Source organism: Crocodylus porosus, unplaced genomic scaffold (assembly GCF_001723895.1).
Source record: "Crocodylus porosus isolate Cpor-Errol unplaced genomic scaffold, CroPor_comp1, whole genome shotgun sequence".
NCBI lineage: Eukaryota > Metazoa > Chordata > Crocodylia > Crocodylidae > Crocodylus > Crocodylus porosus.
In genome coordinates, this window is record NW_017728949.1 from 83,538,160 (window position 1) to 83,555,948 (window position 17,789).

General features: G+C 41.4%; 1 protein-coding gene across 6 annotated transcripts in view; it reads left to right on the plus strand.

Moving 5' to 3' along the window:
• Positions 1 to 17,789, plus strand: part of PKP4 (plakophilin 4) — a 173,386-nt gene that overhangs the window by 72,793 nt on the left and 82,804 nt on the right. For 3 of the 6 annotated variants that reach the window (XM_019553924.1, XM_019553926.1, XM_019553927.1), the window contains exons 4-7: positions 8,559 to 8,690; positions 8,790 to 8,980; positions 9,833 to 10,391; positions 16,252 to 16,443. In XM_019553924.1, coding sequence (XP_019409469.1) covers positions 8,559 to 8,690; positions 8,790 to 8,980; positions 9,833 to 10,391; positions 16,252 to 16,443 — 1,074 coding nt within the window. Of the gene's footprint in view, positions 1 to 8,558; positions 8,691 to 8,759; positions 8,981 to 9,832; positions 10,392 to 16,251; positions 16,444 to 17,789 lie in introns of all 6 variants that reach the window. The other 3 variants (XM_019553923.1, XM_019553928.1, XM_019553925.1) reach the window with 2 other exon arrangements.

Consider the following 17,789-nt stretch of genomic DNA (forward strand, 5'->3'; position numbering starts at 1 on the left):
GGCACAAAGCTGGCCCAGTCTGGTCCAATGGTGTATGGCTCCCCACTAGAGTCCCAGGAGCCTCATGTGGCAACAAGGACTGGGGCTGGGCCAGACAGAGTTTCAGGAGTTGCACATGAGACACAGACCAGGGTAGTCACCCATGGCTCCCTCCCTATTTCTCCCAACTTTCTCCCAACAGGAGTCCCTGGGGTCCTTCTTAAGTTCTACTCCCATATAGAGAGAGGGCTGGGGAAAAGTCAGGGGTCACCAAGCAGAAGCTTCTGCTAGGCATAAGCTTCCTGTCTCCAGTGCCCCCTCCCTTGGAGGCGGGGGGCGGTCAGGCCAGGCTGGAGTGGTGAGATGTGAACGGGTAGCTCTTATTCCCACCCTTAGGGCCTGAAGCACAGCCTGCTTTGTCTCACTCTCCTGCCACAGCTTGTTGGAAAAGAAATGGGAAGCCATTGGTTAATAGTCATACAATGAGAATTACAGCTTCATCACCCTGATGGTCTTCTTCATAGGACTCTCACCTCCCATTTGCCCTCTTCTCGCCACTCCTGTTGGTGCAATGAGCATTTTTTACCCATTATCCTCAAAACAATGGTCACAGGTTATCCCCAGCAATCTGACCAGTTGTCCAGGTCTCAGCCCATTTTCTTCTCTCAGTCCCCTCAGCCAAACCCAGGTGAGGGTACTGTCCCTTCCCTCCACCTTTCTCTGAATATTTATTAAAGTCCGTAAACAGTCTTACCCAGCATGAGTTAGGATTCTTGCCTTGTGAATCCAGGTTTCCTGTAGTTGTCTAGTGCTGTCAGCTAACCAAAGTCCTTCAGCAGCCGCGTCTCACTGACCCATCTCACTACACCATTCGTCTTTCATCCTCCTAAGCTTTCCATTCGACGGTTTAGTCTACCGACTGCTCACCCTAGTCCTGTGCCTCCACATAGGCATGTGCCACTCTAATTACAGAGACAATGCCTCTTCTTCCCCCTCTGGGGAGAACTGAATCCCTGATCCTCTTATTTAAGTCAGCTGATGCTTAGGAAAAGGCTAATCTCCTACATGATTACTTTGTGTTGGTCTTCCACCTGCCTAAAGGGGTCACCATGTTAGGCAGGACACAAAGCATCCAGGGGGCAGGAGATGGGCCCACAGTTACATAACATTTCACCATTGAAGTGAGGGAACACCTCAAGAGGCTTGACATCCATAAGTCCACAGGCCCAGATGGAATGAATCCGAGAGTCCTAAAGGAGCTGGCGGACTTCATAGTATGCCCTATGGCTAAGATATTTGAGAACTCGTGGTGCTCGGGAGAGGTACCGGAAGATTGGAAAAGGGCCATGTGGTCCCAATCTTCAAGAAAGGAAGGAAGGAAGATCCAGGGAATTACAGGTCAGTCAGTCTGACATTCATCCCTGAAATGAGCATGGAGAAAATCATCAAAGGTTCCATCAGCAGCAGGCTAATGGAAGGCAACTTTCTGAGTGCCAGCCAACATGGTTTTGTTGCTAGAAGGTCTTTCCTGACCAACCTTGTCTCCTTCTATGACCATATGATGCATTGCCTGGAAAAAGGAAACAAGGTTGATGTCATATATCTGGATTTCAAGAAAGCCTTTGACTTAGTATCCCATGATGTCCTCGTGGTTAAGCTGGGGAACTGCAGCTTGATCATCTCATGGTCTGATAGCTGGGGAACTGGCTCTGTGGTCAGACCCAAAGAGTATTAGTTAACAGAAGCAAGTCAACATGGCGCAGGGCAACCAGTGGTGTCCCTCAGGGCTCAGTACTTGGGCCAGTACTCTTCAGCATCTTCACTGATGATCTGGATTTGGGCGTCAGATGCGGACTGGCAAAGTTTGTGGATGAAACTAAAGTACAGGGGAAGGCAGTCACACTGGAGGGCAGGCTGGGGATACAGGCCAACCTGGACAGGCTCACAAGGTTGGTGGACCAAAACCTGATGACATTCAATGTAGAGAAGTGCAGGGTGCTCCACCTTGGGAGGAAAAACTAGCATCATACCTATAGGTTTGGTAGTGCTATGCATGCTAGCACCATAACCAAAAGAGACTTGGGCATCTTGATTGACCACAAGATGAGTATAAGCCACCAATGTAATGCCATAGCCAGCAAAGCAAACCAAACTCTGGCATGCATCCACCAAATCATTTCAGGCAAAACCAGGGACCTCATCCTCCCACTTTACTTGGCCTTAGTGAGGCTGCAGCTGGAGTACTGTGTCCAGTTTTGGGCCCCCACTTCAGGAGGGCTGTGGATAAGCTTGAGAGAGTACAAAGGAGAGCCATTCACATGATCAAGGGCCAAGAGAGTAAGCCTTATGAGGAGAAGCTGAGGGACATGGGACTCTTTAGCCTGGAGAAGAGAAGGCTCAGGGGGGACTTGGTGGCAGCCTATAATTACATAAGGGGGATGCACCAGGATCTGGGAGAACAGTTGTTCACAAGGGCTCCCCAAAGGATAACAAGGTCTAACAGCCACAAACTTCTGGAAGGCAGATTTAGACTAGACATAAGGAAAAACTTGCATAATGGTCCCGACTGTCTAGGGTCTGGAACAGACTGCCCCCAGAGGTGGTGCAAGCATCTACTCTGGACTCTTTCAAAAAGCATTTGAATACTTATCTTGCTGGGACCCCAGCAGACTTCTTGCCGATGGCAAGGGGGCTGGACTTGATGATCTTGCAAGGTTCCTTCCAGCCCCTAATGTCTATGAAATCTATGAAAAATGGGCCTGCTTCCAGCCCCTGATGTCTATGAAATCTGTGAAAAATGGGGTTGCTTCTACATGGTCCAGTCTGGTCCCATTGCTGACACCACTTGGTACTCTATAGACAGGGATTCCCCTGCTTTTGAAGTTCAGTCACTTCATGGTTCACCCCTAGCTGCATACTCCAACTGCTGGGTGGAGCTGGGTCTTCCCTGCTGCGATCAGTCCAGTCCATCTTACTTCAGATCCCCAGCTGGCATGGCATCCCTGGAGGAGACCAACTCTAGCTGGCTTGAGGTAGGTCTTCCAGTGGGGTGTGAACTCTGGATGGGGCTCACTATCAGAAAGTGACAAGCCTAGTGAATGCAGTGTTACTGCATGTAACAGGGGCTAGGAATCAGCTCCCTGTTACATGGGGGGTTGGTTGGTTAGCTACCAGAGCCCAAGCTGCTGCTACAGCTGGCACCTCTGAAAGCCTGCGCCTCCCACCAGCTTTCAGAGGGACAGCCATGGACCAGTAATAATTGTCTTTTGGAGTGGCCTCCTGGGCTAGTAGGCCAGATCTTGCCTGTGAGCTGGAATGGTCTGGTGGGCCGGATCTCGGCTGGAATGATCTGATGGGCCAGATCTGGTCTGTGAGCCATGTTTTGCCCACCCCTAAGTTATAGCAATTCCCTTGACCCAACCAGACATTTGCTGTTGGGTGGGTGTGGCGGGGCAGGGGGCTGAATCGAGCTCCAGTTTGGAGTGGCTGCATGTGTGCAGCCTCTCTCCTCTAGCCTCCTCCCCTCCCTCCACCAGCTCCGGTGCTACCTTCAGGATGGGAACGGGGAGAAAGGAGGGGAGGGATCCAGCTTGCCTAGGCAGGGGGGCTCCAGTCCACCTGCCCCACCCTCCAGCTCAGTTTGGCCAAAACCCAGACCAAGCCCCATCCCCTCCCTGCTCCCTCTCCCATTCTGAAGACAGTACCAGTTGTGGTGTGCAGCTGTATTAGTCTAGCCCTGCTTCCAGCAGGGACTGACAGAAGTTAACGAAGGTGCTCTGCTTTGCAATGCCTTCATCTGAAACCTCATATAATCAGGATTCTGATTGCTGTGCTATTGGGCACTTTTAAAGCATTCTACAGCCATGAATTTCTATCATGGCACAGCTGTAGAATGTTTCAAGGGGCTGATCGTGTGACAAAACATTACTTCTTTCAGTGCCTATACTAACATGTCAATACCAGAAATTTTATGTTAAGCATGATTTCTCTCTCCATAGCTTCAGTTCTACATTTTTTTAAAAATCTGTGTAATGTCTACATAAATGTACAGTCTTTTTTGTAAATGGATACTGCTTAGCTCTGTTTCACTAAATATTTCTGACGATCAATTTCCCATGCTAATTATGCATTGGTTTAGGAGGGGATAGACATTTAAAATTTGCCACCTTTCATATTGAATTACTTCTTGTTCTTATATTATGAGAGAACGTAAATAGGAAAGTTCAATATACCTTAATTTTAATTTTATATAAATCTAATAATGTAATTTATTTATTCTGCCATCCAAATTACGCAGTCCTGAGCATTATAGTCCCTCTTTGTATGGGAAGCTTTTCATCACCAATCTATGAACCTCTTATTTCTGTTATAGTGTTTGAGAACAAATGAACAAAATTGACAGTGTTCCAGTTGTTGGTGTCTCACTGGTTTATTTCAATGACTTTTGTTACATTTTCATTGTTACATTCTGTTCTGTTCTTCATGTATCTTAACACTGGGTGTTTTATACCAGAGGAGAGAACTGGATAGACATCATTAATCCCTTTGTAGAAACACCCAAGTGTTCTTAAGGAGGGTTAGAATTATTGTAAGAACCTACAATGTGTATACATGGTTCAGAGTATTCTTGTCCATGTGCATTATTTTCCATTTAGAAGGATAAAATTTAATCTTCTCTATTTATGAGAATTTGATTATTTTTTCCTATCATTTGTTTTGTACTTATCATGTTTCTAATATATGATAGTACTTTATTTTTTCTCTGATTCTTCTACTTCTAAAGTATTTAAGAATTTGTCAAAGAATATTTGAAAGATTATTAACTCTAAAACTTTTAAGTAAATTCTCTTTAATTTAAAGATACAAATTTCCTGTGGAAAAGCCATTTTGTTTTATCTGTGTAATCCCCATTTAGAGGTCCTATAACTCTATTTTCAGTTTTATTATGACATTTCTTTGATATTAAAGTAAAAATTCACTGGAATACCATTTCCAAGCATGTTTTTTTTACATATTAATTATATTGCTATCCTTCCACCCCTGACACTGTAGCTGCTTTTAAAAGAAATATTAGATTTTATTAGCAGATCAACTGCTTTGTTCTTCAGTACCTTCTGAAATTTTGCATGCATACTCCCCAGTACTTCCCAGTACTCAGGATTAGCTGCTCCAAACTAGTACCACACTAATTTTGGCTTTGGTCTTAATGGGTGTCTTTACACATGCTCTGAGGCAAAAGCCGCTGTAATTAAAGCACCCACAGCATCTTGTATATTCAGCGCCCCACACTTCAAAATGGCGGTGTGAACTCGTTTGACAAGCATTAGTTAAAGTGCCCTCTGCTGCCATTTTGAAGTGCAGGGATACTGAATACACATGACGGGGGCGGGGATGGTAGAGCATGCTAATTAGCACAGTAGCAGCCTTGAATAATTGAGCAGCAGCTTAATTAAGTCTGCTCTGATGTATGCTAATTAGCACGCATTGGAGCAGGTGTCAGGCATGTATGTAGGTGCCCACTGTAGCTGCCATGGCTTCAATGTAGCTGCAGTCCAGAAGTGTTTGACTTTCAAGTATGCATTGACTACACATATGATAATGAATAAAAAATCTTCACTCTGAATTTTTGGTCTGCAATAGTGAGTTCATGCAAGAGAGTTTTGCCTTCTGGAATATTCTTGAAGTTCACTGTCTATCAGACTATGTCCTAGAAATATAAATGTACAAATGCAATACACTTGAGCTGCAATTACTAGTATGTGAGACTACTTAGCCTACTTCTGAACACTGGGTCCTCTGTGCTTTTAAACCCTCTGCCCCTGGGTAGAGTCCAGCCACTATTTCTAGTTGTCTGTTTTTGGAACATATTCTTGGGCTCAGACTCTGAGCCAAGTCTCCTAACTCTTTACGCACCCTCTGAGTTTTATCTAACTGTGGGATAGATGGTTAGCTGTGGGCATACTGGCTTCTAATTTAATTCCTCTGGGGCAGGGTAGCAGGAAAGCAAGGAACACAAACTTAACAGGGGAAGGTTTTAACAACAGTCACTTCACTCTTTAGTTTGTTTCTTTCTTTCACTTTTACTTAAGACTTACAGAAGATATTGCAAGTCCTGAGACTTGTATCTCCCAGCCTCACTACTGCAGTCTTATCTCTCATTCCTTTTTGTGAATTAGAGGTCTTTTTTATCATTTCAGGATAGGCAGAGTTCTTCCTCTTTCTCTATCCTAGTCATTTTATGTGGGCTTCCTCTTCAGACATCCATCTTTCCTTAAGCACAGTCTAAGTTCCTTTCTGCCCCAACAGAGAGAACATTTATACACATACATTTGTGTGCTCCGCATGTGAACTGAAGTGCCTGGTGCCACATCGCATACATTTGTATAAATGGTGAAATGTGCATCAGTGCTGAGAAAATAGTGGCGGTGCATTTTTGAACTAAATCACATTCAATGTATTTTACTTCAAAAGCAAGCTGCTGCCATTTTCTGAGCGCTGATGTGCATTTCACCATTTACACAAATGCATGTGCCACAGCTTCCAGCCCTTTTAAAAGTGCCTGGCACTGCAGCGCAAACATATACAAATGCCCAAAAACTCCAATTGCTTCTGCAAGTTAAGCTCTACATAGATCCCATTTTTCTATGAGATGACTTGGTAGTAGGGTCAAATGACCCTAGATAGTTGTGTTGATGGCTTCTCAGAGATCATCCTTAAATGTATCAAACTGGTTGGCTGTCAGGAATAAATCCTAATCTCCACTTTGTCAAAATTGGATGCACTTGGCACACAGCACCAAATGGAGGTTACAGTACAGCATAGAATTCACAGTTTGATCCAGATATATTCCAGTCTGTCTTTGTGCATATTTTTGCTTACCTGCATCGTGAATGGCTGGATACCCAGTGCTCAGAAATCATGTTACTACATAAATGGTCTTCTTATTTGACACTCTATTGCACATTTTTACTTCATTGCATTGCTTTTAGGTTGTAAAATCAAAGAGTCCTAGTTGAGGAGGAATCGTGATTATTGACTGGAATGTAGTTGATGTCTTGAATACATTCAGCAACTAAATTAACTGAAATCGAGCCAAAGTGGTTGCTGAAATCCTGTAAAAGAAAATTTTAAAAGAAAGATCACTTCTGAAGGAATGAAAATATACCACTTCCAACTTGTTCCAAATCTAGCATTGTGTCATTTTCTCTTAAAATAAAAATGGGACTGATCTGAAAAGAGGAACTAATAATGGCTGTCTCAGTATCCTGACAAACACAACCATACAGAGCAGATTTGGGTTTAGAAGTAGCCATGAAAGCTTATGCTTGCATCAGGAACAATTATATATATTGTAACATTTTCCATCACTTATTCTATGTTTTCCATTGCTTATTACAGCCATATAAATTGCAAGTTTAAAGGATAATAAGTGCTTTACTTTTTAGTCTGACAGGCTAATGAAACTGACCTCTGACTGAAAAAGGTAGCAAAAATGTCACATCTCCAGAATAAAAGATCCTACATTTTGCACAAGTAGAAATGTAAAAAGCTTACGTCATGAAGAGTAGAATTTAAAAACACAAGACATTGGGAGGAAGGAGTTATTTAAGGACTATGTGCCTTTTCCTTAAATATCAGCTTTATCAGTACCATTCTTTATGAAACATAGTTTTCCCCACACTAAACATTGTACTGCTCCATTTTCTTGCTAAAAAGTTAACACTGATGCTTCATTTTTTGTGAATTGCAAATCAGCCGTGTGTTCTGTAGAGGTAAACAAGGAAAGTTGTTTGAAGACTGTATCAGAGTTCAGATCAGTCTTATAGACAGTGTGATCCTGCTCTAAAATGTAAGTCATAAACATACTTTAATAGGTTTCCAAGTGTACTCAATGATTTGCTATCAGATATGCTCACAAAAAAACAATTTTTTTATAATTCTTTTGCCTGCAATCTCAAACTGGAATCTCAAAGTCAAGCTGGATTCTTTTCATTTACACATTCATCCATAGTAATAAAAGGTTCTGTGGGTCAAATCAGGCTCTCAGTGACACCTCTGTGGTTTTATTGTAGAAAATTGATTTGCATGTGTATAAGTGACTGTAAATATTTTTGTTGGCCATGCACACGGTAGCATTTTAATTCCATTGACTCTATAGCAATAATAGGACTTGAATAAAAAGGCTTTTCTTCTTGGCTTGACAGTTACTAGATTGAAATACACACAGAGCGTAAATCTGTTAGGTAAGATGTCATTTTACCATCCCTTTTCAGAATAGAAACACATTACATATTACTCTGTGTGCTTTTTAGAAGCTCATCTGCATTTTGCATCCAAAATAGGTTGGAAAAACGTAACAAAATGCAAAATTTGACACAAGCCTCAATACGCATAAGGAACAGATAAAATGATGGTAAGTTAATATTTGTATACCAGTGGTAGTATGCATTTATGATCATAACGTAGCATCCAAGTTTTTTGTTACAGGTGGTGTATAAATTGATAAATATCTGCTTGAGAACCTGAATTTATGGCAAATTTGTATGACATAGTTTTAACTAATAAAACTTTGCTTTCAGATGCGCCAAACACAGGTGTAAGCAAATCTAGAGCATCTGACAACATCCATACCAATACTTACCACATTAGATCAGAACCAGAACAAGGGAATCTCTACTCACCAGAACAGACATCTCTTCATGAAAGTGAGGGTCTGTTGTATAGTTTTTAAATACTTGAATCTTATTTCTCTATTGCTTTTTGTCAAAATTGTATAATAGTTTGTTCTCATACTGGTTTGATTTCTACAGGGTCAGTAGGTAACTCGAGAAGTTCAACACAAATGAATTCCTACTCTGATAGTGGTTACCAGGAAGTAAGCAGTTTCCATAACAGCCAGAACTTGGGCAAATCAGAAAATAGACAGCAGCATTCATTTATTGGAACAACGAATAATCATGTGGTGAGAAGCTCACGGGCTGAAGGACAAACATTAGTTCAGGTATGCTCAGCGTAACAATTTATCTAAGTTACATAGTTGAATATAGTTTGAACATAATATATATCTAACTCATTTTTTTGTATGCAAGAATTAAAGTAGCTTAATAGACTTCAAAAACATTTATGGATTAGTAACAGTTCACAAGGAAAAAAATTAACATAGGCATCACTTGGCAAGCAGGCAGGCAGAAATCTAATTCCTTGTAATAGAAACCAAGAAAAAAACCTAAAATACACCTGACTAATGGGTACATTATTTGTATCTTATCTGGACAGAACTATAGGTGAACTATAGCTGTTTATCTCCAAGACTTTTCTCTTCTAACCTTAAATTTATATTTGTGCATAAATCTTACATATAGAGACTGATATTTTTTGTATTACCATGTTTTCTATCCTATTTTCTCAACTGTTTTTGTGAATCTCAGATAGGTACAAGAACTTCTTTTTCCCATCTGTCCTATAATATATTACTGTCTATATAGAACTAGAAAGAAGATTCAGCAATAATAAGCAATTAGAGCTGTGGGGAGAAAAAGGAAAAAAACAACAGGAGAGAACTAAGCATTACAGAATGTAGAATATATATAATTTTTATATTTTTATTTGATGTTTTTGCTATTTTTTGAGGGAGAAATGGTTAAAGACTTCAGATGAGATGAGTTTTTGCAGGGGAAAGACATTTCAAGCAAAGTTTAGATTGATAAATATGAAGATTAAAATAAAAGTCAATGCGGTTACTTTTGAGCTGTGCACTTTTTTTTATAGGTTTTCTGGTTGTATCATGGAAGACAATTTAATTATTTGACCAAGACCCTGAACTTAATAAACCTATTTTTTTCTTCATAAACAGCCATCAGTAAATATTGCTGCCAACCGAGCCATGAGACGTGTTAGTTCAGTTCCATCCAGAGCACAGTCTCCTTCGTATGTTGTCAGCACAGGTGTGTCACCTTCAAGGGGGTCACTGAGAACTTCTTTAGGAAGTGGATATGGTTCTCCATCCGTTACTGAATCTCGACCCCTAACTTCTAATGCATATTCATCTACTACATTACCAGTGCAGCGAGCAGCATCTCCATATTCAACACAGAGACCCGCTTCACCAACAGCTGTGCGGCGAATCAGTTCAGTTACATCGAGGCAAACAGCTAATCCAAACGGAGGAACTTCTCAGTACCAAACATCAGCAAGAGTTGGCTCACCTCTTGCCCTCACTGATGCACAGACAAGAGTAGCTTCTCCATCCCAATCCCAGATAGCATCTTCTTCCCCAAAACGCTCTGGCATGACTGCAGTACCACAACATTTGGGAACAGCGTTACAAAGAACAATTCATGATATAGACCAGTATGGGCAACAGTTTGATATCTATGAGCGAATGGTCCCTCCACGTCCAGATAGCCTTACAGGTTAGTAAAAAGTTATATGTAGCTTATAGGTTTGCACTGAGATCTTTAAGTATAGAAAACCAATAGTGCAATTGCAACTGTGAAGTAAGCAGTTATAGCTGTGCAAGTAAAACATTGTGATACGAAAGCAATGATGGTAGTTCTTCACCTTAGTTGTTACTCCTTATTTATCAAATGGTATAATTGCATTCATGTTATACTGTAAATTTGCAGCAAATGACATAATTTCTTTAATCAACAGATTACATTAGCCATATATAAAACTGTATTTTAAACCTCGGGTGAAATTAAAAGCAAAATAGTTTTAACAATTTAGCTTACATCCAAATACATTCACAATTTATACACAAAATAAAAGGTGGTCTGGTTGAACTAGTGTTAAATGGAACTATCTTTTAAATAAGTCATTAATATTATTTGATTGTTGTGGTAATTTTTATTCTCTAGGTTATGAATTTAAAAGTACTATCCAATATATTAAATAGTAATATTGTAACTGTTAGCAAATGGAACGGCTATCAAATGTTCAGTTTTAGCTATATGCCACCTTGAATACTAAGACCTATTGATTTAAGAAAGGGAGTGCTTATTAAGATATAATTACTTTAGATTTGAAGTTGCACCTTTTTTTTCCCTTGATTTCTCTCATCTACAAGAGCCACAAGGCATAGTGATCATGCAGTTAGGACAATATATTCTGTCAGTGCAGATTTAAATGTTTTATTTTTCTTTTCAACTATTATAGAGCTAGCACTTCCCAAATTGTTCACACTGCTATCAGAGGAATAAACTACCATTTTTTATTTTTCATAGGATTAATAGTAACCTACCATCTGATAAAGTAAATTAGCTCTTTTTCATGGGGTGTCAACAAAAAAACTCATAAATCTTTCACTCAAATTTATATCAGTTTTCTAACCACTGATACTGTACATGTGAGAGCACCTACTGGACAGAAGGTAATAGAAAAAAAGGTTACTATTTTGGCAGACTCTAGCACAATAATAAAAACATAAAAAAAACCCCAAGCCCACTGCTATATAAGCTGAGAAAAAGGATAGATTGAATAGCTAATTGTCTCCTCTCTTTCCCTGACATTTTTATTTTCAGAAAAGAAGACCAATTTGGTACAGAGAAACTGGTAGAAACTGAAATTATTTCCCTGGAATGTAACAAGCTGATCCTGCATTTAGCTATTCAGATCTAAATTTTATTTCTAGTTCTAAAATTTAGTTTCTTGGTTTGCTTTGAGCGGGTCACTTAACACCTCTCTTCTCAGTCTCCAAATAAGTTTTTCTCAGGACATTTTGTTGTCCTGAGGAGTTCTGTTGCCAATTGAAGAGGTGTCTAGACGTTATAGAAGGCAAGTCGGAGATTCTTGCCTAACATATACAAATACAAACTTAACTGTATGATTAGTTGCGTATCACTTCATCAAAGAATCACATTTTGGAGAAGTGGGATAAACATCACCTTTTAAGCTAATCCTCTAAATCCAGAGATTAATTTTTTACATAGCTATAATTACTAGTTTACTAAAATGCAGTGCCTACCTAGAGTGACAACTCCTTTATGTACAAGTAGGCATGCTTTGCAAATCAGTGTGTACCTTATAAAAGAGATTTGAAATAAACTTGTTAGAAGTACAAGTAAGGAACTGGATCCTATGAATTATATTGGACCTTACATTGTTCCTGCTTGAAACTCACTTGATTCTGTTAGCAGCCAGTTATTTGAACAAATTATTGAGTAACTAGCTGTATATTCATATTCTTATTTGCTAACTTTTACATAACTAATACTGTTAAAAGTTTGTATTTGTGACTTTTGATTTATTAGCTGTACTTTGTGATAGTGATAGTTTATTTGTAGAGATGGAGACAGAGTTAGATTGTTTTTATAATTCTGTACAAATAAATCCTATCATTAGTGCAACCTTAGATTGAAAAATCAAAGTTCATTAGCCAGAGGAAGATGTGAAAAGCTGTCCTGAAAAACAGCAAAGTGCATGTAATTAAATCACAGGAGAGAGATATGGTAAAGTGTAGTTAGAATATTATTACTGTAAAGAATATAGCTTGGGGTGGCCAGCCTGCATCATGCATGCCAAAAATGGCATGTGAGCCCTGGATGCTCAATAAAGGATATACAGGAATAGAGACAGGGGGGCTCTGGGCACTGGCAGAATAGTGCTACAAAAAAGGGCTTGGGGCTCTATTTGGGCACACTAGCCAAAAAAGTTAGCCACCACTGGTATAGTTAAACCAATGGAGCTAATGAAATCATCAAAATACTAGGAACAGAAATAAAAGATGAGAGCCACAATTAGAAGATACTCTGCAAGGGCACCAGCAGAGGAGGGTGGACATAAGATCTTTGGAAGGATGTCCATAGAAGCGGAAGGGAACCTGGGAAAGCAAATCACAGAAGCCGAAGGAAGAGAAGGAAGCATGTCTGAAATGCAGCAGAATCTCTGTAACAGAGGATATCAACCAGCTGCCACGCAGGATATACCCAGTGAAAGAGAAAATAATATGTACAGTGGCAGCAGAGCAAAACCTTCTATTTGCAAAATGTACCATGACTCTTTAAGCTTTTATTATTAGGTTAGATTAGCCCACTCTTTGCTGCTGTGACTAAATTGCTTTTGGTAACTGAGCAATCTTTTTTAAATCTAGCTTTGAGGTCCCTACACTGTTCTTAAGACTACATTGTAGACGTAACTATAGGTCACACATATACTGACAGAAGAGTCCATAAAGCTTAGTTCCACTGCTAACTTCAAGCTAAGCACTGGATCTGGTTTATTCCATTATTATAGGACTGTTTGTATTCTTGGTCCTTCAAAAGTTCTGCATTCAGGAGACATAGTCCTGGCTCAGGGGCACACTGGTGGAGTGGCTAAGGCAGGGGTGTCCAACCTTTTTGAATGAAGGGCCGGATCATGAACTTCCTATCACCTAGTGGGCTGGTGAGCCATGTTCAAAGACCTCACAGGAAGCAGTATCACATCAGGAAGTGATGTCAGGTGACCTCTGACACCAATGAAGTTGCAGGAAGTGACAATGAAATGGGTCTGAAAATGTGGTTTAAAATCCAAAATAAAAACAATTTGGTCTGGTAGCACTTTTATTTTAAACAGCCCCCTAGCAGTGCTGAAGAGGAGCGTACCACCCCACTGCACCCTTAATTCCCTGCCTTTGTCCACATGGAAAGGCACAATTTGCAGAGGGGTAAAAATCATTTTTGAATGCAAAACCTCTGTTGACATCATGCTGTATTTACTCCAGAGAATTGTTGCAGGGATCTGATTTTTCCAAAGGTTAGCAGAGCTTTCTATTACCATGGTTTCATACCTCCTAGTTTTCAAATACTTGGTTGAAATGCATCACAGATCATTAATTTCTTTTTTGCAGGTGCTCTCTTGGGGCAACATCCAGCCAGGGAGGCAGAAGCGGGTGCTCGCACAGCCTATCCAGTCCGGCCATGGCCTGGGGGCAGATGGGTCAAGGGGTGCCGCCTGACCCCGCCATGTCCTCCCTGCCACCTGGGCAGCCTCGAGGATGCTCCCACACCTGTGCGCCTGGGCTTAGCAGTCAGGGGGACGTGCGGAGACCCTACAGTGGGGTGTGGGACATGCAGGGACACTCCCCTGCTCCTTCCCCCCCGGGGCAGCCTGAGCCCAACCAGCAGGGGGCTCCCTCCCTTCCCAGGGCCCACAACTCACCACCCCCAGCACAATGTCTGCGAGCATGGGGGGATCCGGAGAGGCGGGAGCAGTGCTGGCTTCCTGCTGCCACAGTCACAGCAGCAGTGGCAGCAGCATCTCCCGTGGACTCAGCATCCCTCTGAGTCAGCATCCGCACCTGCCCAGCCACTGCACCGCGACCTGCTCCAGCCTGTGCGGCTTGTGGGGACCAGTGTGGGGCAAGGCCAGCATGCAAATAAGGAAGGGAAGGCTGGGGCTAGGAAGGGAAACCCTGCAATGAGGGAGAAGGGAGGAGCTGGCATGCATATGAGGGGGGGCTAGGAAGGGACATTGTGAAATGAGTGGGTAGGGGAGGAGCCACACCATGCAGGCAACGTCAGGCTGACGTGGTGCATGTGGGAACCTCGTCCCTTCCCCAGCCCTTCAGCCGCTATTAGGAAGCTGCTGAGGGACAAGGGGTGGGAACAAAAGCAAACAGTGTTTACTTTCGTTTCCCGTTGCAGCACCTCGAGCCTCAGAAAATGGCTTGGCAGGCCACATGTTGGAAAAGCCTGGGCTAAGGCATCCAGAAGCATGAGTATGAGCCATGTTTCAGGGTGGTGCCAAAGGTAGCTCAGCTATAAATGGGAACCTAAGCATTTGTGCTGAGGAGTTGAAGGCAGCCAGGTGTTAGCTACAGCCTCTTGCATTCCACCCGGGCTTCAGAAAGTGGCATGTTTTACCAATTGTAATCGAATGGGCCGCTAGATTCAAATAGACTTTCTACCTTTCTTTGGTAATGATCCACCCTTTTTTTTCTCGGTTCGTTTTTTAGAGACTTTGTATTCTTTTGTTTCATGCAAGAACTTTGTTGAAATGATTCCCAGTAATTTAAAGCAAACTAAAGACTATTTTAGGCTTGTTAGCCAAAGAACTTGTGAGTGACTGTCCAACAACCAGTCAGAGTCCTGTGTCTCAGCAGGTGCCTTTACATGTGTAGGAACACTGCTCCAACATACTCTAATTACAGCACCTCAGAGCAGACTCAGTGAATTGAGTCTGCTGGAATGGGCTGATCAGTGCGCTCCACCAACCTCTGCATCTCGTGTACTTAGCATCCCCATGCTTCAAAATGATGGCGACCTGCGGGGAGCTTTAACTAAAGCTCATCAAACAAGCTTTAGTTAAAGCACCCTGCTGACATTTTGAAGCAAGGGATGCTGAATACACAAGATGTTGTGGGCATTTTAATTAGAGCAGCTCTCAGAGCCACTCTAAGTAAAAAAAATTCCCCCACCTGCTCCTGTTTTCATTGAGATCAGAATGTTCTGATTGACTTCAGCAGAATTGGATTGTAATATTTTATTTGTGTGTTATTTTTTAATCATCTTGGCAGCATAGTATAGAGTGAGTTGATATTTTAGAAATAAAATTCATGCATTTCTCATCAAAAAGAATTAAATACTATGTTGTGGTGTTTACCAGTGTGTTGCTTTGTGCTCAGTAGTCATCAAATCTAGAAATAAGAGCATGAACTTCTGATGTTATTGCTGCAAAACATTTAGGAAGGATTGTATATTACAACTAAAATATTTGCTTTAGCAACAAGTAGAAAATCAAATAGAGGTGTAGAACAAACTGCCTTTCTTGGGTTTTTTGTTTTTTTAATACTTCCAAGATCAGGATAGGCAAAAATGCCAGAAATATAAGAAAGTTTTAGAAGAAATAATTATGCTTGAGTTTCCCTTTTATTTATCTTCATGCTAAGATCTTTCATCTAAAGCCCTATGGACACATGAATACTTATATACAATGAATATGTATGTTAAAAAGAAAGTGATATAAAAGAATCAAATCACACAAATGTACTGTAAAGTATTTCTTAATTTCTGGGAAACATGGTACAACTTCTGAACACTTTGTATTTTTTCTTAGTTACTTGAAAAACACTCTCATAAGTCTTTCCAAGACTTAAAAATGTGCAAAAGGTTTTCCCATGTGTCTGTTTATTTACAGGCCATTTGTACCACATATTATTTTTTCTAGTTACATATATTATTTTTTCTATTATGTTTTTGGATACCCATGTGGCCCTACTTCACTGATGATAGGATTTTGTTCAGTTTGACGTTACCACAAAATGCAAGCAGTATATATCTTTCTTATTTCTAGGCTTGCGAAGTTCATATGCTAGTCAGCACAGCCAGCTTGGGCCAGAATTACATTCAACTGTATCTCCTGAGTTGCACATCACTCCCATATATGAAGGCAGACCCTATTACAGTCCTGTGTACCGAAGTCCAAATCATGGAACAATGGAGTTACACCAGGGGTCCCAGTCTGCATTATATCGAACTGGATCAGGTAAGTGAAGAACTGAAATTTTTCATAGTTGCTTCAATTTAACTTATGTGCCTGAAAATCTTTGAGTTACATATTGATTTACTATTTGACAGTAAGTATACTGTGCTACACTGTCAACATGCATGACTGCGCCAATATAGTGCCAATTTAAAATGATAGACTAGAAGCCATAAATCAGTGGAGGTGAAAAATAACCCCAAAAAGACTTTTGAAATAATGGCAAATAGGAATAAGAAAAGTAATTGAAAATGTTCTCTATTCTTTCCCCCTGGAGCAAATACTCAGGGCTGTATGGTAACGCATTCATTTTGAGATAGTCAGTGTCTTTTAATTTTGATATATCACAGTCACGGATTCCCCCAGGGAAGCACTTGCCCAGGACCTTCCCTCCTCACTGTCAGCCTTATCTGGTCTTTCTAAGTCCTCATGGAATCAAGTCTAAATGCGGCTTCTAGGGTCTGGATGAGTCCTGGCTCCTTCTGACTCCAGGACCCCAGATGTTCAATCTCTGATCCTCCCTGGTTATCTGTGGTTCAGTCTCAGGGAGCTACCTTTTTCTTCTTCAGAGGGAAAAGTGCACCCTCTAAGAGTGCCAGGTGACAAAGGAGAAAGCTCCCTGCAGGAAAGGCCACACAGGAGGAAGACCTTGCCCTTGCAAAGGTGTCCTGAGTGCTTGCTCAGGACTGCAGTAACTTTGTCTAGTCTCTGAGAGTGCCTTCAGAAACCAGCCGAGGCTTGGCCTTCTCGCTGAGACCCTGGTATTTCAGTCTGTTGCCATCCCTGTTTCTCCTTGTGTGGCCCTGACTCAGGGAAATCTCTCATCCAGCTCCTCTCTTGAGAGAGGGATTTTACCGAACAAGTGCAACCCGAAGTTCCAAGTGGCAAACAAGATAGCGCCACTTCAATAAAATATTTATTGAGACAGAAGTCACCTAGCCAGGGGTCCTTCCTCTGCTCTTCCTCTCCAAAGGTTTAAGTAGTGCCTCTGTCCCCAGTCCAGTCCATGCATCTTAGAGCACCAATAAAGATACTCAACTGCTTCCTTTCCAGTGTCTCCAGCTCCAGAGCCCAAAAGCCTGTCTGCTGGTCTCTCTCCAGACTCTGTCCTCAGACTGTCCCCACAAAATGTTGACACCTTCCTTGTCCAGCCAGCTCTCTTATTGTCATATTAATTTCTCTCTCCCCCTAGACACCTCCTGGTTATTACCTGTGATCCCCACTTTGTGGATGTATCAACAAAGATGTTCAAATCTCTGTTGGTACCGGAAGTCCTTGTCTGGCCCCACATGTGGGCACATCTCCTGCTTCCCTGTCTCTCTAACCCATCTTTTCCTCGTCCTATCATT